At 38.8% G+C, this 25,801-nt stretch overlaps 1 protein-coding gene across 1 annotated transcript in view; it reads right to left on the minus strand.

Annotated features, from left to right (window-relative positions):
* opcml (opioid binding protein/cell adhesion molecule-like) overlaps nt 1-15,070 on the minus strand; it is a 351,351-nt gene extending 336,281 nt beyond the window's left edge. The window contains exon 1 of the mRNA XM_044370030.1: nt 14,687-15,070. Within this exon, the coding sequence (XP_044225965.1) occupies nt 14,687-14,747 (61 nt within the window). The 5' untranslated portion in view covers nt 14,748-15,070. The remainder of the gene's footprint in view (nt 1-14,686) is intronic.
* Between the last annotated feature and the right edge of the window lie 10,731 nt (nt 15,071-25,801).

Here is a 25,801-nt window from a genome sequence, read left to right on the forward strand (position 1 = left end):
TTCCAGGATAAGCTGGCTGAAAATATGAGCATTAAGCAATTAAAGGTAGAGGTTAGAATAAATTAGATATAGAAAATACAAAGAAAATGTGCAGTGCTTGTCACTTGATCATATATATTCTACATTATATTTGTATAGGTACCACCAAGAAGATCCATTTCCAGGATACTGGACAAATTCATTACTAGTTTTTGGATATGAAGGTTCCAGCGCACTTCAATCAGAATGAGTACCCCCTCTAGTCTACTAATTTACAGTATAAATCTAGATATGTTAATTGGAATAAATGTAAATATATTGAAATTTGGCGTCAAAGCTGTATTTTGTATCTCTCCCCGAGAAGCATACAGAGCAGGGAGAGATCAGTGCAACTTCCCCATGGGGAAGCGTGAAGAAACAGAGCTTGCAGGTGTATTCTGACATGCATAGGTAGCAGCAGCAGCTGTAAAAGCAGCAGAAATGAGCAGCTAGTTAAGCAACTAAAATAGCTCCCAGATTGGTAAATGGCAATAATCCAGTTGATGTATCATTTTATCATTTTAAATGATCCTCTCCAGAAATGTCAGATCAGTGTGTTTCATGTGTGTCTGATATGGTTTTTCCAAAAAAATGTAAATTACCTCATAGAATCCTGAAAATGTCATCCCTTCCCTCTCCCTGGAAAAATCCAGAATGTATGAATATTCAAATATTTTTTATTTCATAAGTTTAATTGCTGGACACAAGATGTCTCCTACTTCATTGTAAAGTTCACTCTCAGTGTTTGTGCACTGGAGCCTTCAAGTTTCCACATCACACTTGTGTAAATTGAATACTGGCCCATGATTGACTTTCAAACTAGTTGTAGTGTCACTTATTGTGCTTGTAGGTACAAGCCCTAAACTCAGATTTAAGGTGAGCACAGAGAAACTTTCCCCTTTCAGCAGATTAATGTGAAAACAAACATCATTGTGCACAGTGAAGCTCAAACATCCAACCGAAGGAACAAGAAGAAAACCTTTTGTTTACCAAGCATGGTCCATGCTGAACACAAGTTATCCAAAATCCATGAGCCAAAGATACTAACAGTTACAATGACTGATCTGTGATCTGTGACAAAGAACAAGAGTTAAATTGGGTTTTGTTGCTGCTGTTTGGAGCTTGGCAGGTAGTGTTTGAGCTCTTTTACTGAAAAAAGCTGCCTGCTGCTGTTTGAAACAGGTTGATGAGATCTGTGAGACTGAGCCAAAACATAAAGTTGTGTCTGGTAAAGTAAAAAAACAAAAACAATTGCTTATATCTGAGGGGAACAGCAGGGTCGGATGATAATTCTCTGCAGGTTCATCACTACAAGCGGCTGCTTTCACATTACCTAATCATTTGACCCATTCTTCACATAAAAATATTGATTAGTGCAGCCAGACGCCCTTCATCAGCTGTAACTCTACTTCCCTGTGGCTGGTCCCTGTGGCTGTCACTGCTGCCCAATAGACTGGATTACTGAACACAAATACTCCATCAAAGCAAAGTATTTGAACTAGCCAATGGCCACATACTTTCAAGCAGTACATTACTGTAATGAATCACTTTTACAAGCATCAAGCACATAACACAGTCATTAATGGGAAGAGACTTCAACCTTGTTCTGATGACCTGCTTCAACATCACTGCTTTTGATTGATTACACAAAGAACCCACTGAGCTTCGTTTACATGAAACTAAAGAACACAAATGAAATCCCTGACTGACCTGATGGCATTATCACAATAACAATACAAGAAACTAACCATAGACCCACATAGCCATAATGTGGCTAGTTCCAAACAGCACTGAAAATATGTAAAAGTCAAAAAAAATTAACAAAATGCCAAATGAACAAATGAGTACTACCATTCAGCAAATCCATGGAGGCTTTTGTAGTATGAATGACCACTGGCACACTGATTTCCCTGTGCTATCGCCCATTTTGATTCAGTAAATAATGGATGAATTAGTCAATGAGGGCTTGTTCTCAATAAAACAGCCCTAGATGAAACCAAGTGCATTTGTATGCAATAGGAACACTGCCATACTGTAGTGTACCAATATCTTTAGAACCGCTGGATTCTGGTTAAGTAATCCCTTTTCATGTTACATCTAGCAGCCTCATGACACTTGAATGCTTGCTCTTGCTTGTGCCGTCTGTCGCCTATTCAGTGACTTGCATCCATTTAAAGACTGGGATGCTCTCATTTCCAATGAATGCTAGCCTGTGTTCCCCATTGTTACAATGCCACTACTGTGTGTAAGTAGTGACTCACTGTCAATGATTGTTGCGTTGTGAAGCTTGTGAGACAATATCCCAATGTCCCAAATCCAAAGTAGATTATCTGTTATTTGACTCGGTTACTGAGTAACAGTTACTGAGGTTTTTTGAGTAACAAGTTAGGAGACTCTCTTTTGGTTTGTTTTTCTGAGAGTCTCTTTGCTTAAGGCTGGTCACATGAACTATAACAATAAATTGGGAATTAGGTTTTAAATTCACATGTCATGTGACATACATATACACATATATGTACCTACATATTTCATTATATATGAAATATATAGGTGCATACTTTTCCTGAAATGGAATTATCTACATATTTTTGGGGCTGACAGGCACAGGTACGCTTCACTGCATCTCCAGAAAGAACACTGACAAGAAATACTGCAGTTAACTTTGCCTTTCATTGCAGTTAACAGCTAAAACTACTTAGGAACTTTGATGTATTTTTGGAGTTGTAAGAGCTTTACTTCACTTATACTGACAAAATACGAATGTGTCATAGAGCTGAATGAGTGATATGATCCCCAGGAAGGGTGACAAGGTGATAAATTGTCACACTTTCTGTCTCCTTTACAGACATAAATTGTGTCAACTGTGAGTAATATGAGGCCATAAAATTTGACGCATCATACATTTCAGCAAAAACAACAACAGCAAAAATAACTTTAACTGTACTGTACTTCCAGCTGTTTTCAAACAAGGCTCCCGGGTTCTTCTGTGATGAAGGGCACTCTGGTTAACATGATTTACAGTCACAATTTCAGCTAAGTGACATTTGATGGCATAAATATTAAGTAGAGGCGGATGCATGTACTGATCATCAACGGCTAATAAACTGAAGCTTCATTTTCACAACCAATTTGATTCACTGATATTTGCAATCCATCATTTTGAGTCTTTGATTGGGATCAATGGGCAGAACCGAGCAGTGATGTTGTCTATAGTAGGCTGTAGGTGTGTCATTATGATAAATGGCTCAACCAGCTGAAGCTTAGGAGGCTATACCATATGAGTCTCACACACAGATCAGAAAAGTTGTGGGAGTTTTGGCCAGAACTTTATCTCATACCACTATCAGTTTGATAAATGCACAGCCTCAAGGGAAGCATCATGTATTGAGGAGGAATTAAGGGTGTGGAAAAGAGTTTGCCCCAAGCAGCAGATTGTTTGAAGGATAACATTAGTGTAAGTCTTTTCATAGTTATTAATTGCAATGAGGATTCTAAACACACCAATGTATTAGCCGCAGTCAGAAGCTACTGTACTACTGTCTGTTTTAATACAGGTTTGCCTCATATAACTATGTAGCTAAAATCCTCATGTAACCACAGTAGCTTGCAGGGACAAAGTGCTGCCTTCACTAATATAATACATCATGTCAAAGCATAAGCATTATAAATTTCCTTTATGAGACCAAAATGAAATAGTTGCAGTTGTATCAAAACAGGCTTGATTCTTCTAGACTTGAATGTGAGGAACACATTCCCCAGTTACAGGGAATAGAAACAAGTCTTAGGGGCATTTTAACTAAGGATTTGTGTTCCTGTTTAGGCACAAAACACTCAAATTTATTTACATACTTACTAAGAACTTATTTTACTTTATTTTAACCTGCCTCTGTACAACATGGAAGCTCCTGTCAGGCATCCTAGCAGCTAAGATGAATAGGCACATGGCCCAATACATGAGCAGGGCCCAGAAACAACAGGATACTAAGATCCTTCATCAAGAACTCAATGGGGCTGTGGAAAACAACTCTGGAGGCCAACTCAAAGCCAATTGCACAAGTTACCATCAAGTGTGGCATATACCAAGGTGATGCCCTATTCCTGCTGCTGTTCTGCATAGGCCTGAACCTCCTCAGCCAGATCATCTCAAAGAGTGGCTACGGATACCGGTTCCAAAGTGAAACAACCATCAGTCACCTCCTCTACATGGATGACATCAAGCTGTATGCCAGGAATGAGCAAGACATCGACTCACTGATCCACACTGCCAGGATCTACAGCAACAACATTGGGATGTCATTCGGACTAGATAAGTGTGGTCAGAGGGCATCAAAGAGAGGGAAGATGATCAGAACCGAGGGGGTTGAACTACCAGAAGACAGCATTGCAGATGTTCAGGACAGCTACAAATATCTTGGGATCCCGCAGGCAAATGGGAACCATGAGGAGGCTGCGAGGAAGTCAGCCACAGCCAAATACCAACACAGAGTAAGGTAGGTCCTCAAAAGTCAGCTGAATGGGAAGAACAAGATACGAGCCATCAACACGTACGCCCTGCCAGTCATCAGATATCCCACTGGTATAATAAGCTGGCCAAATGAGGAGATAGAGGCCACTGATGTCAAGACAAGGAAGCTCCTCAAAATGCATGGAGGGTTTCATCCCAAGTCCAGCACCCTGAGACTGTACACTAAGCGGAACGAGGGAGGCCGAGGACTGGTGAGCAACAGAGCCACTGTCCAGGATGAAACAACCAAGATCCAGGAATACATCAGGAAGATGGCCAAAGATGAACTGCTAAGTGAATACCGCAGGCAGCAGAAACCCAATGACGCAGAGGAGGAGAAGGAACCATCATGGAGGGACAAGCCCCTACACGGCATGAAACACCAACAGATAGAAGAAGTGGCTGATATCAAGAAATCCTACCAGTGGCTGGAAAAGGCTGGACTGAAAGACAGCACAGAAGTACTAATCATGGCAGCACAAGAACAGGCACTTAGTACAAGATCAAGAGAAGCGGGGATCTACCACACCAGACAGGACCCCAGGTGCAGGCTGTGCAAAGGTGCTCCTGAGACAGTTCAGCACATAATAGCAGGGTGTAAGATGCAGGCAGGAACAGCATACATGGAACGCCATAACCATGTGGTTGGATAGTGTAAAGGAACATCTGCACTGAGTATGGGCTGGAAGTCCCAGGGTCACAATGGAAGACACCTTCTAAGGTGGTTGAGAATGTCCAAGCTAAGATTCTGTGGGACTTCCAGATCCATCGTGTTGATCGACAAACAGAAGGCAGTGGTGATAGATGTAGCAATCCCAAGCAACAGAAACATCAAGAAGAAGGAACACGAGTAGCTCGAAAAATACCAAGAGCTGAAAGCGGAGCTAGAAAAGATGTTGGGAATAAAGGCAACAGTGGTGCCAGTGGTAATCGGAGCACTGGGGGCTGTAACCCACAAGTTGGGAGAGTGGCTCCAGCAGATTCCAGGTACAACACCTGAGGTCTCTGTCCAGAAGAGAGCAGTCCTAGGACCCGAGCTTGAGGAAGACACACCATCACCCCCCATGGGAGGGGGGTGAGAGAGAGAATTTATATGTATGTGTATATATATATATATATATATATATATGTGTGTGTGTGTGTGTATATGTATATATGTATATATGTATATGTATATATATATATATATATATATATACGTGTGTGTGTGTTTATGTATATATATATATATATGTATGTATGTATGTATGTGTGTGTGTGTATATATATACACATACATACATACATATATACACACACACACACACACATATATATATATATATGTGTGTGTGTGTGTGTGTATATGTATATATATATGTATATATGTATATGTATATATACACACACAGTGCTGCTTGAAAGTTTGTGAACCCTTTAGAATTTGCTCTATTTCTGCATAAATATGACCTAAAATATTCAGATTTCCACTCAAGTCCTAAAACTTGATAATTAGAGTTGGGTGTTTCAATCAATGGGATGACAATCAAGTGTGAGTCTGGGAGGCCCTGCCTTATTTAAAGAAGAGAAATCTGGGTCTTCACTGTCAAACTCTGAGCTTCACAACACAGGTCTGTGGAAGTGTGTCATGGCTCAAACAAACGAGATTTCTGAGGACCTTAGAAGAAGAGTTGTTGATGCTCACCAAGCTGGAAAGGGTTACAAGACCATTTCTGAAGAGTTTGGACTCCACCAGTCGACTGTCAGGCAGATCGTGTACAAATTGAAGACATCCAACACCATTGTTGCCCTTCCCAGGAGTGGTTGAACAACAAAGATCACACCAAGAGCAGGCGTGTAATAGTGCAGGAGGCCACAGGGGACCCCAGGGTAATGTCTAGGAAACTAAAGGTCTCTCTTGCAGTGGCTACAGTCAATGTTCATGAGTCCATCATCAAGAGAACATTGAACATCAATGGTGTGCATGGCAGAGTTGCAAGGAAAAAAGCCACTTCTCTCCAAACAGAACATTGCTGCCATCTATGGTTCGCTCAAGACCGCATGGACAAGCCAGAGGGTGATTGGAACAATGTTCTGTGAATGGATGAGACCAAAATTGAACTTTTTGGCTTGAATGAGAAGCGTTATTTTTGGCGATGAGCAAACACTGTATTCCAGGATAAGAACCTTATCCTATCTGTGAAACAAGGTGGTGGTAGTATCATGGTTTGGGCTGCTTTGCTGCCTCTGAACCAGGACAGCTTGCAATCATTGATGGAGCTATGAGTTCTGAGTTGTACCAGCAAATTCTACAGGAAAATGTCAAGGTATCTGTCTGTGAACTGAAGCTCAACAGAAAGTGTGTCATGCAGTAAGACAACGACACTAAACGACAACCAAAGAATGGTTAAAGAAGAAGAAAGATAATGTTTTGGAATGGCTGAGTCAATGTCCTGACCTTAATCCTGAAGAAATGCTGTAGAAGGACCTGAAGCATGTAGTTCATGCAAAGAAGCCCACAACATCCCTGAGTTGAGACTGTTCTGTAAGGAGGAATGGGCTAAAATTCCTCCAAGCTGATGTGCAAGGCTGATAGACAGTTACCGGAAACATTTGGTTGAAGTTATTGCTGCAAAAGGGGGTCACACCAGTTACTGAAAGCAAGGGTTCACATACTTTTGCCTCCCACAAATGTGTAAGATTGGATAATTTTCCTCAATAAATAAATGAAAAAGATGATTTGTCTCATTTGTTTAATTGGGTTCACTTTGTCTAGTTTTAGGACTTGTGTAAATATCTGATCATGTTTTAGGTCATATTTATGCAGAAATACAGAAAGTTCTAAAGGGTTCACAAACTTTCAAGCAGCACTGTATACACACATGTTGCGTTGGTCCAATGATAATTTCCACTACCACTGAGTTTAAGTGAGTGTGACGAACTTACAAAAAACTGTTGTAGCAGCCCTAAAGGACTGTTGTTAAGCTAACAGGGAGAATGGATCTGGACTAGGGAACTCCCCTCAACAACAGAAAGTTAACAACATAATTTAAATGGAACAACCAGTAGAGTTACCTTGTTTGTCATTGTTGCTGATGATATCAGACTGGTTAACCAGCAGCCACAAAGTTCTGTTAACAAACAAACAAGATGTTTGGACACTGAAGCTGTTGAAGAGTTACAGTGAGATGTCTGGACTCACATGGAGAGAGCCTGATTCATTTGGAATGTATCCAGTTTTTAACTGAGTGGTTGTTCAGTCACCTGTTGGTGATGTGTGATTTGTGAATGAGTGTACAGGAGTTCTGGCTGCTTGCTTGTGAGCTGGCTGCTCATTGTTCGTTTTTAAGCTGGGCCGTATATTGAGTAATAAATTTAAAAGTAACTAGAATTAAGACTTTTTAAATAGTAAAAGTAACTAGAATAACAACAGTGTTAACATGTTAGCTTTGTAGACTATTTTTTGTATGTCGTGCATGTAGATAAGAATGTGTAAGTCATGTATTTGATACATGCATTAATACTTTCTGATGTGAACCTACACTTTTAGATCTGTGAATGTTTTTAGAGTTCAGTCTTTTTAGTGTTCAGCACTGATCTGTACCTGTATCAGATTATAAGCTTTGTGGTACTTTATATATTTCTGTATACTAAGAAAATACATAGGAAACACATATAAATCATGTGATATGTTTTTGATGAGAACATAAATCTGTTGTCACAATAGAACAATACTATAAATTTGAAGTTAACCTTGTTTAACTTTGTTGATAAAATGACACATCTGAACAGTATGTGCTAAATGTCTTTAAAAAAGCAGCCTTTTCACAACTCGGGTTTTTGCTTTTGAAAGCAAATTGTCCGTCCCTCTGATTTCATCAGGTGGGGCACAATGATATAGTACAATGCGATTTGTTGTAAGATTCCATGTTACATTCTGTTTGAATATGAGTTGCTATAATTCTACAGGTTATGCTATAAATTATGTTGGTGTATGGTGTTCTAAAATCTTGTTCTATGTGCCCCTTTTTAACTTTTAGCACCTGCCCCTATAAAGGTCTTTACATGGCCCTGCATTTGAACATAAGAACATAACAACATAAGAAATTAGAGATACGCAGCCAACTAGTGTAAAAAGAAAGAAGCTGTGGGTTGGTTTTCCTCCTGTCCTCCCCAATTTGAGTCACCAGCCTCCACTGAGGGGCCCCGCTCTTCTCCAGACTAGGGCTGGGCGATATGGCCAAAAATGTTATCAGGATAAAAATTTTCAGTTGATATTGATAATTATCACAATAAATGTCAAAATATTATTTCTTTCCAGTTTAAAGGCTGATTTTTGTTCCTAAGTGAAAGTTGAAGGAACCAGACGGTTGGGGTTTTAAACTATTCTTTATGGTCAACACATGACAAACACTTGCCAAACAGCAGGAACATTTCACAAATCTGAAGTAGAACATTCAAAACAATCAGAATGATAAAATATTTTTTCAACATCAAAATATGCATGAGTAAAATTAACTAAAATCCTTTTTCTGTCCTTTTCCCACAACAAAATAAATATCTCAATAGAAAAATTAAGTTCTGCAGTATGATACAGCACACATGGAAGATGGTTCAGACTGCAAAGTTAGTTACATGTCCATTAACACTTAATGTAAGCATTTAAATCCCAACTAAATTATACAAATGAAAACAACCATAATACACAGCCTACAGAAATCATCTCTGCCCAGATGAAGTTGTGACCTGGCATGCTGATGTGCTACAGTAAGCATGTGGTCTATTTTCCAGCTGACAGCGTTTCTGTTACTGGTAGCGTTTTTGCTGCTCTCAAACCAGTTAATTTTGCTATATTCTTCATTACTGCCGCTAATTACCCACTGTACATTTAAACTTACACTAGTTCTGCTCAAGCACTCTTAGCTCTCTCCTTTTATCAACTTTCTTGCTAATCTAGAGTGTTTTACACTCTATTCAGATCTGCTATCCACTTTAGCTTAGCAGTTAGTGATGGCTTCCCTCTCTCCTTCTCACTCTCCTACTCTCTCTTGCTCAGTGTATCTTATATTTAGCTATTCCTCTGCCTTCTTTATTGATAATGGTAAATGTAAGAAATGTAGTTTATTTGCTGTGATGGAGGCGAGGTTCAGTGAATTAGAAGAGCAGCTCTGCACCATGGAAACCAAGTTGTAAGCTGCTGTAGTTAGAGCCCGTTCTCATTCCCAGAGCATCAAACACCGATGCTTTGTCACTAGGGCTATAGTCTCCTGGCCAATTGGTTGATTAGTTGGTCGATATGCTCTCGCCGACCAATTTTCATTGGTCAAATAATCGCCGTGTTACTTTCATGAGGAGAAAAGTGCTACATCAATGGCCTTCCAGGATTAATCCATTATTTCCTGCGGCAGGGGGGATAGACTAACAAATTACCTGTGAAAACGGGGGTGTATTCAAAACATCAAGGACACTTTTGTGTTTTTGTGTTGACAAATAAATAATAAATAAAGATATCATTACAAGAAAACGTTAACATGATGACAGTGAGGAAAATACTTCGGGGCAGCGGGTCCTCTGGTAAGTCCACTGACTGATGCTCAAAGTGGCTTATAGCACCACAGTTGGGTTAATATCGGAGTGAATGGATAGCTAGAGCAGTTGCTCTGAGTGTCTAATAATGTTGCGGATGGGTTTACATTGGAGTTAGTTGAAAGCCTGATGCATCTCATACAGACACTAAAGGATGCCTCGTGTGTCAGTATAAGATGCCGAGGGGCGTGACAAAGCATCTGTATTTGATGCCCTGAGAATGAGGTTGTCCATTCAGTATTTGCTGAGGTGTTTCAGTCTGGACCAAAGTGGTGGACCAAGCAAGCCACTAAAAAGTAGAAGAAATTGCACATTGAACTTGACAATCAAAGGATAAAACTAAAGTCTGTTCCACAACATGACATGTATTCCCAAAGCTTTTATAGACCATTTACCTTTAGCAAGTTACTGTCTTATCCGATTCATTTTTTTTTCAATATTCAGTATTCAGTATTCACACACACATACACAGTGATCTCCTGTTGCAATAATTGTATATAATGGGCAATACAGCATAGAGAACTGAAAAATTCTGCTTCTGTTCAGTAAAATAAGTAACAGCTGACGTTCCTTCATCTCTAGTCGTCTTCCGATGCTCGATGTAATAGTGCACAAACATTGTTCAGTTCAGTGTGTAGGTGTGTGCATGTACTTTTTGTGTGTATATAGGGCCATTTTTTAAAAATTGTATAGTGTACTTCTCATAACCATTTTGTTAGCTGTGCATAATTAAATAGTTTCATTTTTCACAGCTACAAGATGGCCTACATCTTAAGGCAATTAAGCTTCACTAAAGCTGATTAGAGGCAAAAAGCAATTGTGCTCCTTAATGGTCCTAAATTAAATAAAAATGAGCTGATAAAGCTGTTTCATGTGCCATTCTAGAGAAAATGCCCGGTTCCTCCAAGGTATTTTCTATCAAAGGGTGTCAAAATAAACACAATAATCGTCAATTCTTTGAATAAATTGGACTGGCATCAGCAGGCAGGGATCATCAAGCATCCTCCTAATTGCACTTTGGCCAGACTAACAGAAAAGAGAAGAAAAAATGGAGAGCAATGGTCTTACAGGTCAGTGTAATCTTATTTAGAAGAGCTCTTTTAAGAATGTTCAACTAGATTCAGTTGGTTAATTAGTAAACTTCTGGGGAACAGCCATGGCAAAGATAATTTCATTCTTGTACAAGTTATTCAAATTGGTATTTTATTTTCACACTTGGGATTTTTTCACATGTTCCAGGACAGTTTAATTTGCTGATGCAAATGAGTGTTGTGGAACTCCCTCAACCTGTCTGAACTCAACATGCACTGGGTCATTTTCCTCTGTTCTTTGCAGACACTGAAAATGAAGACAACGCATTTATGGGTTCAAAATGCAGTCAGAGTGACAGTCCAATTAATTCCAATAAATAAAAGATAAACAAAGCCAACAGCATGGTGTGTGTGTTTTAACAGGACATCTCATCCAGAAAATACAAACACCATCCTGCATTCTTCATCTCACTGTTGTAGGAAAAACTTTTGACTATTTTTTCTATACCTCCCCAGCACATTAAATCTCTGCATGACCAAAAGAATACCACTCAAACACTTCAAAGTAACTTAGAAAAGTCTAACACTCTCCCTTCTGTTAACAGATACTGTCAAGGTGCCCTTGAGCAAGGCATGTAAGAAGCAACTGCTCAGTCAGTAGATGTGAGATACTCCTTGTTACTGAGCAGCTCCCAGGTGTGAAGGTATATACAGAATCTCTATGAATGTGAAGCAGGGCTGTGCTGAAAAAGAACATGCACACTCAGCAAAACCCCTCCCTAGATGAATAAAGAGGGGGTAAAGAAACATGGAAGACAAGGCTTGATATTTTTGTTGCACTATTTAGTACAATTTACCGCATTTAAAATCACAAAATTTTAAAAGAAACAGAAAATAACTAATAACATCCTGACAAGATGGCAAGGATGCAGGAAAACATTGTGACTCTACTGACATTTGACTGTAGTCAAGCCAGCAGCCAGTTAGCTTAGCTTAGCATAAAGACTGGAAGCAAGGGGAAACAGCTAGCTTGGTTCTGTCCAAAGGTAACAAATCCACTAATTAATCCACTAACGCTAACTAATTAACATACTATATCTAATTTGTGTAATCTGTACAGAAAACAAATCATTAAAACAAAAAATGTTTTTCTCGGGAGGACAGTTTCGCCAGATTATTCTTATGACTTCCTGAGCTCTTGTTGTCACCTTGAGGTTGCCAAGTAACGTGTTAATTAGTGTAAGTGAGCTTTAGAGGTGCTGGTAAGTCAATATTGTTTTCTTTGGGCAGCTCCCACTGCTTCTTCTGCTAAGCTAACTGACTGCTGGCGGCTGTAGCTTCGTTTTTAATGGTCATCTAATTCCGGGCTTGAAAAGGAATAATGGAATAATTTCCCCAAAATGTCAAACCATTCCTTTAAGGCTCGTTGGGTAGACTGTGTGGTAATAACACTACATACAAGACATTCTTATCTTTGTGGACAGGTGGACATGGACAGACAATGTAGGCTGTCTTAGTTATAAGAAACTGATGATAAATTTTGAGTAAACAGTTTTTATATAGCTATCTCCACAGTTTGATGGTGTTAATGGTTTCCATACAGCAGCTGGTCTGCTGCAGTGAATCAGTGCAAATGGAAATTCAAAATAGAATGTGCACCATGTTGATACAGTTTCATATAACTATGCTGCAGCCTTTGTGTTTTCATAATACATTACATAATGAGCGGAAATATGTGGTGTACAGTTGGTAAATTGCACATCCACTAGCAACATGCTGAGTGCACATGTAGTTTGAGGTATGCACAAACTGCAGGAGGTCCACCTTTGGCAAAGCATGAAACAAATGAGAGAGCTGATGTCAAAACATGCGATATCATAATATTCCATACCCATTCCGAGGCCTATGATTTGCCAGATGACTTTTGATTATGCCATCTGTTGTAGATGGGTTCATAATACAATTATTTGTATTTGTAGTACAATTTTTACGATTATTATTGGTTACAACACAAAAACAAGATGAGTAATATTACTTTATGAACATTATTTATCCCTCAAGGATTGATAAGCAAAATGATGCTATACTTTGTTTCCCCAACCACTGTGCATTTGCAAGACGTAAGTGCCCTCCACAGGCTCAGTAATGTCCCCACTGCCTGATGGAGACATGACACTTATGTTAGATTGATAGATAAGGCAAAAAAAAGCCATTGATCTTTGCCTGATTTAACTGTAATGTAGCCCACAAAAATTCATCAGCGCTGCGAAAACTAACAGGCAGCAGCGCCCATCTGTTATACTCCATCCAGCCTGCTATGAGACTCACTTACTGTGATACAACAACTGCTATGGACTCAATGTAGTCAATGTGGAATGCATCCAACTCTGTGCAACAGTTGTTTTGTAATATATATGCACAAACTCCTGAGTGATAAAATGTGTGGGCAACTTTTAACTTCCTCTAACACAAATTAATTATATAATTTTAATGAATACAGGGAACCGTCTTCATTTGCTGCAAGCTGTTAACAGTTAAGTGTAGACAAATCACTGCTCACAACACACATGTTTAAGGTAAGCTTAAAGCACATTCACAGAACTTGTTTGCAGGACTTGGAAACTGAGTTGGTAGAACAAAAAGGTAAATGCGTACACCCATGAATCACATTTTCCTGTCAGACTCCCTCACATAATCTCCTTCTCATAATCCCTTTGAGGTGGGAAGTGCTCAGGGTGCATATTTGCATTTTCAGACATCAGACTCATTTAATGTGATTTCAGGACACCAGACTCCCATCTGAAATCACTAGGAAGCTGTTGCTGCTCAGCATCCAGAGTCCAGGTCTCCTCCTCATGCTCTGTGTTGAGGATACTGAAACTGAAGGTTACAGGGCAATGCTAGCATTATAGACAAGCTTCAGTACACAATGCAAGCTCCTTTCAAAAAAGCACTTCTGCACTCTAGTAATAAAACCGTAAAGCTCCCAACTCCACTGACCAACACATCTACACATACTACTTCATCATGGATATACTCCTTCAATATTATCACCTTCTGCATACATTCTCAGGATTAACTGATCAATATTTCTTTCTAATGGCAGCTAGTAAAAATTGATTTTTACATAAATGCCTTGCAAAAATAACGATTTTATTGACATCCCTGAGCTTTACAAAAACAGCTGTAGCTGTCTTTGAATTTTTAATTCACTCAAACTAAAGATTGATTTAAATATTACTGCAGGAAATCCTTGACTTTAGGGCTTAATGTCAGAGACAAGTGTGTGATGCGGAGAGAACTTTTTTCTCATTCCTTGCGGGAGAATCAACACAGAAAGCTTTCGCGTGAAGGTGACGTAACTTAAAGATCAACTTCTCATATTTGGATGTCCCAATGAGCCTCCCAGATGACGTATAGGTAGAGAGCGTAAGAAAAGAGTGTATAAGGCTATGTCTCAACAGTGCAGCACTCCGTGCAAACACAAGCTGAACAGCCACAGAGAAGAAGACAGAAGTAAACACAGACATTCAAGAAACAAGAGACAGGGGAATAGAAGAAGTCTTACCTGGGAACACAAGCACAGCAAACACCCATGACAGGATGATGAAACATATCGAATTATACATGCTTCCCAAACAGTGCTGATTCTGATCTGCTCGTTTGTTTTAGAGACGGTCTTTTTGTATCTTCCCCCAACAGGGCTTCAGAGAGATGCCCACTTTGCTGTTTTTTTTGTTGTTGTTTGTGTGTTTTTTCCTCTTTCTGTCTTTTTCCTGAATGTCAGTTTGGATATCTTTACACCCCCACTGAAGATGCTTTAAATCCGGTGCAAGTAGTATTTGGCGGCACACACACACGCACAGAGGCTGGCTCCTCGCGTAATATTCGATCTCCCTCTCTCTCTCCTCCACGTACTACAGCACACAGAGGGACCAGCACACTGCAAGACTAGGGGGAGAGGGGAGGGGGGGAGGGCAGACTCCGCTCAGCTGGCATTGGCTGAAGCTTCAGTCCATCACTCATGAACAGTCCTCGCTCTGTTTTTCTTTCTTTTTTTGGCTGCTTTGAATCCTCAACCCTGCTTTCCTTTCTTTGCCCTCTGACAGAACTAGAGCAGGATTAAAAACATGATGGAGGATTGATATTCAATAAAGGCTGAATAAATAGCAGCTTCCTAACTAAAAAAAAAAAGGTGATCTGGGATTGGGGCAATTTTCTGAAAAATGATCCCTTGATTTGACTTGAAGTGTTGTGTTGTTGTTGTGTTGTTGAGGCGGTGTTATGACAGTTTGGACTACTCTATCTCGTTGAAGCACATAGATGTGTTCGTTTGTGGAGAATAGAAACACTGTTGGACAGAGAGAAACATAATGAGGTGACACTATGTGTGATGAGGTTCTCCCTCAAGCACTCAATGCTGCTTATTTTACACACTAGTGTTGAAAACACACTCAATAAAGCATAAATCTCACCTTCAGCGGCTTGTCCAAGCTTTTTTATAAGTGTTGAATATGCTCATTGGTGCCCCTTGTGGCTACTTGGAGAGTAAGCAAGTTCAAATCAATCAGGGAGATATAATACATGAAAATGGGGTTTCTGTATTTTCATCAATTGGCACTATCAGTACATTTTTTGACATCATAAGACTCAAAATGTTGCAACAACATGGTTATTATATCTGTAGAACCCTGATAATCTCCTCTATCCATTTTCCGTTTATATATAGACATTTGGGCTGTATTGAAAACCTCTGGACATAAAAACAAAGAAATACAAAATTTGCATTTACATTTTTAGTTTTTCTTTTCTTTTTTTAACATAAATATATCCTAGAACATAGGTAGTACTACTTGCATGCAAAGTGATAGCATTTCTGAATAGCCTAACTTGTCTTGAAATAAAACAATATATATGGCATGTCTTGGTGACTATGCAGTAAGTCTATAAATGAAGATAATTAAAAATGAACAAAAACAGCGTAGGGTTCAAAGGGTTAGACAATAATTAAATGATGACTCTGTTGTGGACAAGAGCTATTACCCTTTCAAAACGGTAGAGACCAGTGGTGGCTGGTGAAAATTGGGGAGGACAGGAGGAAAACCAATCCAAAACCAGTCTTGTTATTTTACACTAGTTGGCTACTTATGTCTACTACTTATGTTCAAGTTATGTTATGTTCTTATGTTCAAATGCAGAGCTGTGCAGAGACCGTTTTAGGGCACATGGAACAAGATTTTAAAACACCAAACACCAACATAATTTAAAGCATAACTTGTTGAATTATAGCAACCCATATTCAAAGAGAATGTAACATGGAATATTACAACAAACCATATCACACTATATCATTGTCCCCCACCTGATGAAATCAGAAGGGGGGAATGGCATATAACAGCTGTGGTAGTTGCTGCTTGCTATGAATCTAAAAACTGAACAAAGGATTTGAATCAGCAAAGCAATTTGTAATTTTCACCTCTATTCTGTACATATATATATATATATATATATATATATATATATATAGGCTTTTCAATGGGAAGCATCTCCCACACAATGGATCATACAATCCTAAACAGGGAGAAGGGATGTGTAACATTATTTAGGATTGACCTTTAGATTATGGTGAAACATTTTTCTTTCTCTCCAATATATTTTCCATCACTTTCCACTTAGAAGTGAGCTAAGTGAAATATCACATAGAAAAATAGTTTTAAAAAAAACAAAACAAAAAAAAAACCTTAAAGTGTAAAAATCAAATGACTTTGCAGTGCCAGATTTTGTGGAGCAATCATATTACTTAACTGAACATAGTATCATTAAACGACTGTTGGGTGAGCATATGTGTAGCGCAGGGGGGAAGAACATTCACTCACCACCGCAGAGACCGGAATTTAATCCTTTATAGTGGAGGTGTCAGCTTGGCCAGGTGGTGCTGCTACTGGCATTGTTGGTGAGTGGCGAGTTATGCACCGGTTGGTTGGGAAGCCTGTTGTGGCAGGGAGTGGCACAAATCTACAGTGACACTGTTTGTTAGTACATTAGGTGTAGTTTGTATCAAAGGAAACATGTGGCTGCCTACAAGCAGAAATAGCTGTGTGTTTTTTTTAAACAAGTCATTTGAAAAACAAGACAGCCAGACAAATAGACATTTTTATAAATCCTTTCATTTTAGTAAAATGACTGGAAATTTAAACTATGTGCCATTCTGTTGGAAATCCCTGAAGCTTTCAGAGTGTACTCTGGAAACTAGCACCTGAAACACAGCAGCAGACTGCTTCATTGAATGCACTTTTTTTATTGGTAAAATTCTTTTTATTAAACTGCTATGACAAAGTCTGGCAAAATTCCCAGAATTTGCAGCAATCTTGCCACAAGTTTCAGTTTTATGTGTTTTTTTGTGTCAGACCTCTATATCACTTATTTATGTTGCTTATTTTATTCTTATTTGATTATTTTTCTTATTTGACTGTTACAAGTTGGAGCCTTAATGAAGCCTAATAATTTCACTGTCTCATTCCTGTGTTAACTGCGCAGGAACGTGGAACATCATTGCCAGAGATAGTCATCCCAGGCTACAAAAATGTGAAAACTTAGCAATATAGAATTAACAATAATGATAATAATTAATGACGCTATCTCATAAATAAAATGGCAAACCTTTGAGAGAGATACAGACCTATGCTTTCATCATGCATAATATGACAGGTACCACACTGATTTTCAACCAATCAGTGTTGACTTAAGGGGCCCTATCTTACGCCTGGCGCAAAGTGGCGCCAAGCGCAGCACAAGTGTCTTTGTTAGTTTAAGACTGACGCAGTTGTCATTTTCCCGTCCAGCACCCACGTTGTTTAAATAGCAAATGCACTTGATCAGAGCGCCTATGGGCGTGTTGGTCTTAAAATGAGGTGTGGTCAGGCGCATTGTTGGCACATTGCTGTCTTGAGGCATCAGAGAGCGATTGCGCTTTGACCAACAAAAACCTGGTCTGAAGTCAATGGTGCAATGTTTCACTGTTATTTTAAGGGTGCATTTTCAAGATAATAATATGCACCTACACAGGTGGGTGCACAACATACACTCTGCTTGTTACACACACAGACGCACAGCAGCGCACAAACATGCAAAAGATTACGAATAAAAGGATTACAATGTGAAAGAATATTATTGTGTATATCAGCATATTTTAAAAAATACATGTCATCATGGTTGGGCGTAATATTTATCAGATTTAACTAATCGCAGTAATGACGGATAAAAATTTAAAAATTATTTGACCAAATCTTAGCAATACATGGAGATATTTAAACAGACGGACAACAACGGATCAGACACAGATTGACTTTCCTGCTACATCAATACATGATGGCATGAGGAACACATGAGGAAATAAATGAGGTGAAAACAATGATTAAACTAACGAAGGAAATAAATCTGCACAGCTTCTAGCTGCTGCCAGCAGCAGGATCAGCACCTTGGAGAGCTCCTGATAACTGTGTTGATGATTCTTTACATGATTAAAATGAATGATTTAATTTTTGAACAATATTTAACAAATATTCTTTAACATTTTTGAGAGTACAGTGATCAGGCTTCCATACTATCAGCAATTAAAACCCTGCTGATTTGACCTGTTACTCCATGACTGAACAAAATGATTTTAAAGAAACCAAAGCTATAATTAAAAAAATAAACCTTTTCAAAAACCAAACGAAAATACATTTGCAACAAATTAATGAACAGGATCTTAAACTGGTGGTCTGGGGATGACCACAGGAGGGTTCAGGAGCAGCAGAGGCCAGTGTGCTCGTTATGGATTGTGGGCTTTCACTTTGCACACAAGCAGATCCGTTTCCTCTGCAGAGAAGCGTCCTTCTGGCAAATACGATATCATAATAGCAATCCGCCAAGGTGCAAGCACACCTGGCTCTTAAAGGGAATGGGAGATGACATTCTGATTGGTTTATTGCATGTTACGCTGAAAACACACCCATGATTAATTAGGAGACTATGGACAACCCCTTTGAACCATGCGCCTGGCGCATCGGCCATTTTTCTGCTGTTAAAATAGATTTGGACACACCCTAAATGCACTTGGGCCATGCGCTTCAGACCATGCACTTTAGATCGTTAAAATAGGGCCCAAGGTCTTTTAAGTCCTGCCTCCTCCTACTCCTTGAGTTTATCTCCATGAACTTACATTACCCTGATATGTGAACACACATAAATCTGATGCATAAATATGGATAATCCTGAAGGTGTGTGGTAAGGAATGTCTACTTCACTTTCCTTCTTTGAGATGAGCTCTAGCAAGATTGACTTTATCAGTGCATAAAGTTCCTCTAACCTGCAAGCACAACATCACCAGTGTCTGGACTTGGTGGATCAAGGAGTGGGACTTAGACCAAACGTTATGCTTATTGGTCAAAAATGGACTGTGGTACATATCACATTATTCATGATGAAAGTCTCTCTATTATCTCTGTCCTGTGTCTTTGGTTAAGAGTTAGGGTGCAGTGACTATCCCAAGCAGTGCTCTGTGAAACCGCCCACACTCGTTTTCAAATACAGTGCTACTTGAAAGTTTGTGAACCCTTTAGAATTTTCTGTATTTCTGCATAAATATGACCTAAAACATGATCAGATATTTACACAAGTCCTAAAACTTGACAAAGTGAACCCAATTAAACAAATGAGACCAAAAAAAAAAAAATTTTTTTCATCTTTTTCGTTTATTTATTGAGGAAAATTTTCCAATCTTACACATTTGTGGGAGGCAAAAGTATGTGAACCCTTGCTTTCAGTAACTGGTGTGACCCCATTTTACAGCAATAACTTCAGCCAAACGTTTCCGGTAACTGTTTTATCAGCCCTGCACATCAGCTTGGAGGAATTTTAGCCTATTCATCCTTACAGAACAGTCTCAACTCAGGGATGTTGTGGGCCTCTTTGTATGAACTACATGCTTCAGGTCCTTCCACAGCATTTCTTTAGGATTAAGGTCAGCCATTCCAAAACATTTTCTTTCTTCTTCTTTAACCATTCTTTGGTAGAACAACTTGTCGTTTAGTGTCATTGTCTTACTGCACGACCCACTTTCTGTTGAGCTTCAAATCACAGACAGATACCTTGACATTTTCCTGTAGAATTTGCTGGTACAACTCAGAACTCATAGCTCAATCAATGATTGCGAGTCGTCCTGGTTCAGAGGCAGCAAGGCAGCAACCAAATTGAAAAGACTGCTAAAAGCTACTCAGCTCTGTAACCACTGACTCAACGTTTTATCTCATGGTTCTTGCTTTTAATTTGACAAGTTTACATTATTCATTACTAGTTGACATTGTGAGTGTATGTGATGTGCTATTGTGTGTAGCTTTGTATTTTGTATTATGTGTCCTGTGTGTTTTTTGCTTTGTACTGTTAGTTATTGTTCTGTTTTATGTTTTAATTGTGATCTGCCTAAGGGACTGCATATGAAAATTAGCTATAAGCTTACTCTGGTACAGTACATACATAGTTGACTTTTGATTATTTATTTTTTATCTTTAGGTCTGATATCTAAGTTTTACTTGTTCATATTTCATTGTTATAATAAAACTACTCCATTTGGAGACAAAATTATACAATATGGTTGTTTTTTATTGATTTTTTATGGTGCACAATGCTATAATCTGATGATGCACAAACAAAATGTCATGACTAAAAGCTGCATTGTGTGCACATAGCCTCTTGTAGTGGAAATAGTAGTATTTTGTGGCCAGATTCCCTTTTAAGAGGTAAAAAACCCATTTGGCACATTTTGGGTATCCGAATGGCCAAATGGAGAGTCTACCTGATCCTATCCTTACTAAAACCTTTGTGGTATTTCTATCTACTTTGGTACAGTTGTAGTCAAGGAGTTGCTGAATTAATTCAGTGGCATCTCTGTGCATGGGATCATTGCTATCATGGTGTCTTCCACTGTCAAATCTAGAATAAATTTTAGGCGAGAATAACTGTGCATTTCTCCTTTGGTTTATCACAATTTATTCAGGCATAGTAACAGTCACAATGTTACTGACTACTGACCACTGGGAGTACATTCTCTGAGGTCTTACCTATCCATAGGGACCAAGATCATGCAAATATACCTGATAATTGTGGAGTTATTCTTGATTTATTTTGTCTGTCTGCACTGTTTATCTTCCTATTATTATTATTATTATTATTTTTATTATTATTGGCCAGGGAATGTCACTGAGCAACTCCTGCCTTCCTGCCTCACACATCCATGCCTCCCTCCCACCTCTCAGCCCCTTGCCCACTTTTTAGCATTTTCCAAAATTATGCAGTGTGTGGAGTTAGGCTCAGACCAGGGGGTGAAGTTACACTTTTAATCCCAGCAGCATCTGAAGGCAGCAGGACACATAGGTTGATAAATTGGCAGCCTCTGATTAGAGAAGTGCTGCGCCAGAGCACAGTGCCATTACACGCAGCCGTTCACTGTGTTTACTTTCATTAAATCATCTGATGACACCAGGCTGCTACAGAAAAACTACACACACCTCTACACACATCATATTGCTGGGTTATAACCTGTTTATGAGGGAGACATCAGGTTACCGGGGCTCATCGTAGCCTCTTTTCTAACTTTCTTTTTAGCAAAAGTAACATCTCATGTTTTGATCTTGAAATGCATTGTGCTGCACATGCTGTTGTGTACGGCTGAAATCCTACCCAGCACGGACAAGGTGGGACATGGACACCCGCTGTTCATCTCTATTTTTACACAGCTGGTCTATTTTTTTTTACCTACTACCAGAGGCAATGCAATGCAGCAGAGCAGTCTTGGCTGGGTTTTTCACATTGCACATAAAATAAATAAATCAAATCAATGTGTATCCATGATCCTGTAGTTAAAATGATCTAGTTAATTAATTCAGTACCAGTTAATATAGCCTACGCTTCCAAACAACTGCATTAACATAAACAACTGCATTTTCACTTGGCAAAACTCAATGGCTGGCATGCAACCTCACAATACAAAGATGGAGTCTGCATAGCAGGTAAAAAACTTTTCTGAACTATGTGACTGTTTACAGGATGAGACACATTAGAATTATGGCTGAAATAGCTTCACTCCAATGCAATCATATTTGTCCTCACCAAATGTTTTTTTTTTTTTACTTTATTATTTCTTTCTTGTTATTGTTCTTGTTATTATAGTAACTAACTGATTAAAAAAAACTTGATCACCTGCAGATTTGTGGTGATGTGTGTTCATAACGTGGCGCTCTGAACCGTTTTCTGAAGAAGCGTTTTCTGTTTATTGAGTTGTCATCATCATGAGAGCAGTGATATGACTGGATGAGAGCGTATTTCCTAATCACCACACCCTCCCAGCTATATTCACTTTCTTCCAGCCCTTTTGCACATTGTGAAGACAGGCAGACAGGAACCAAAATAGCAGGTGTGCATGGAGACGCCCACACAGTCCGTGTACCCAAGACCTACCACCTTGTGCTTGTCGTTGCCCTTGCGCCGTTAAAATAGAGTGCAATACCCAATGCATCACAATATTTCTAGCTGTTAAAAAATGTGTTGGTGTTTTTTGTCCTGGATTTACATCCCATATTTAGCTGCATATTGAGTCTTGAACCTAAAGTGTGGGTGGATAGATACAGTCAGGATAGATTTGTGCTGGTGTGTATGACTGTGTGTTCTGGGTGCATCTTGGCGAACGATACACTGCAGTGTTTCCCCTATAATTGTACAGGCCTGGTGGGCCACCAGGCCAACAAGAAGCCCCACTGGGCCAAAAAATCTTTTCTTTAATGCCAAAAATAATGATCGATTTATTCGGAAATCAATAACCATTTGCGTTTGGGAGCCTCTGTGCTGCACTGTTCTGAAACGTGAGTCAACCTCTGTGCTGTTGCCTGGGAAACTCTTGACACGATGTGAGTACCTCGTCTCTTTAGGGTTTTTTTGGTGCTTACCACCGGGCCTGAAAAAAATTCTAGGGGAAACACTGCGCTGCAATCATCACACACAATGACTGGAAAGGGTGCAACTCTGTCAACATCATCTCCATAAAGAAGTCACAAATATAGGTTTTCTTTTCTCTTTAAAGTCTAATAAAAAAAAATAAAAAAAAACAACTACATTTGTATTCCCAGTAGGATTACATTTGCAAAGTTGCCGGGGCTACATTCAACTACTTACAACAGGCAAGAAAACATTTAAAAGAAACACAAAGATACAAGATAAACTAAACTGACACAAACCTTTCTAGTGAGAATGGCATGATGTGTCATGTTACAGAGTGCTTTAGTTGATTTAGAAGCACAGAGCTTTCTCAAGTCATTAGTTTGTTAATGAGCTATATATCTATAGTCTGTCACATCATAACAATGAGACCCCAATGAGTTCCTTTTGGAATTCTACATGGCAAAAATACCTTCTTCTACATTGCAGCAGCTCTTTAGAACAGGATCTCTGAAGCAACAGCAGACTGAGAGGGGTTTTATATTTTGTTAGTAAAGTTGTTTTTAATGTTTTTAGATGTTTTTGACATGACTATTTTAATGTATGTCAGGACTGGATAAATGCAGTCTTATGTTAACCTTTTTTACTGTCAAATAAATCAGTCGGTTTATGTTATCTCTTGAACCACATAACTTCTTAAGATACAACCAGTATTGGCCAAGAAAATGCACTTCCTCTGGTCAGAGTCAAGTTCAGATTGTTAAAAACTGCTCTGTTACATTTTTATTTATTTATATCACTTGTGAACGCTGCCAACATCCTTAAACCATGAGATCATGCAGTCATACGCCCCTAGAAACCACATTTTCTTGCATGCTGACTGTAGATATCTGTAATTTGGAGCAAGTTTGTAATTTTTGTGTAAAATGTGACAATATTGCATAAAACTGTCGAAAACAAACATGATTCTTCTTATTCTTTCTTTGTTAGCTGTCAGTAGAGAGGCACAGAGAACATGAGGAGAGAGGTTAACTATGGCTAGTCATTACTGTTATTAAAATGGTGACAGAGACAATTTTTGATGAAAGCAGACTCATGCTTCAGTGTTGGCCTGGAAATGTTTTGTTTACTTCATGCTCATAATCAGCTGCATTCAGTTGCACAATTGCAGGCAATTGATCTGCAGTGGTCTAGTTAGTGGGTTGCCTAATCGTGCTATCTAATTTGCTCTTGATAGTCTCATTACTAATGCAAAGAAAATTGCTCTTGTTGGCTGGCATCTAACAATCATGAGGCTTCTCACGACTGGCAGGTAAACACATTAGACACAGATGATACACGACATCCAGACATTTTGAAATCCATTCAATCACAGTCATGAAGTTTTGAAATAAATCTCTTAGGTGAGATTATTATGTTAAGCATGCCACAGAGTAAAATAGCTTCATAACATTACCGCAGTGAAGCCCTGACGAACTGTAATGACCTCACAGCTATGTTCAAGCCTCTTATTTGCAGCCAGAAATGATACATCTCTGAGACTTTTTCCACCATCAGAATAATTCAGTTTTGAGCAAACTACACTAAATGAGGGGAAAACATGCATTTAGTAGAGCAAGTGTAATGACATGCAAAATTGTTTGGAAATAAATGAGTGCTGAGCCTTTGTTTTCAGGGCACAGTCATTTGTTCTTGTTCTCGCATGCTGTGACATGCCAGGTTGCCGGCTTAAATTGGATCCTCATCCAAAAATGCTTTTTGTGACAAGCCCAAGAAGCAGTTCATTTAGAAATAATTAAATACATGAATAATTAAATAAATAAAACAATACAAGTAAAATGTTACGTTTCAAGCAGCAGACTCAATGTCAGCTATTTCTGGCCATATTGTCATTAAAGAACAAAATAAAATCTAACAAACCAAACTAAAACCCTGTTCGGACAGAGTTTATGTCCTTAAATTTATGTCCTGGTGATTTGAACATTACTTGCACATGTTAGTTATTTTAATCCAGTCCAGAGTGTGTACAGTATGTGGGTGTAGTTATTACATCCAAAATTACCTACTCTTTTTTAGTGAACTAGCTGGTCCTCTTGTAATTTAAATTTCACACTTCACACTTTCACACACATTTCAGAGCAATGTCCTTGTATTTTAAAGTGGATCTCTGAGTTTCTTTCTGCAGGAAGAACAGGTTGTTCTTCTACTACAAAAATGTTTTTGCTAATATGACACCAATATATCAGCCTATTTGGGAACCAATATGATGACAGAAAAAAAAGTAAAAGCATCAGGAGAGAAAGACACCATAAAGCATGATCAAATGGGCTGTTGTTATGCACTGCTGTCCTCTTGAGACCTATTTTTATCTTTTATTTGTTTACATTTTGGCAAATTGGCATCATTAAAAGTCAAATTAAGCCAAATTATCTATTAGTATTTCTTGTTTGCAGTGTAGCCATGAATACAGACAGTCACTGGATTACTTTGATACTGAAGAAAACTTAAAAATGTGATGATTCTCAGGCAAGTTCTGAAGTATCTTTTTTGTCTATTATGGACATTTAAAAATGATGGACATCAGAGATAATGATATCCTCAGGAAGTGACACTGAATATGTCACACTGAATATGAATAGTATGGATATCAATATGTGTTTCATGTCCATGTGTTAAGATTTGAGTTATGACTCAGAAGAAGGACGATTTTTTG

This window comes from Thunnus albacares, chromosome 13 (assembly GCF_914725855.1).
Source record: "Thunnus albacares chromosome 13, fThuAlb1.1, whole genome shotgun sequence".
Classification (NCBI taxonomy): Eukaryota; Metazoa; Chordata; class Actinopteri; order Scombriformes; family Scombridae; genus Thunnus; species Thunnus albacares.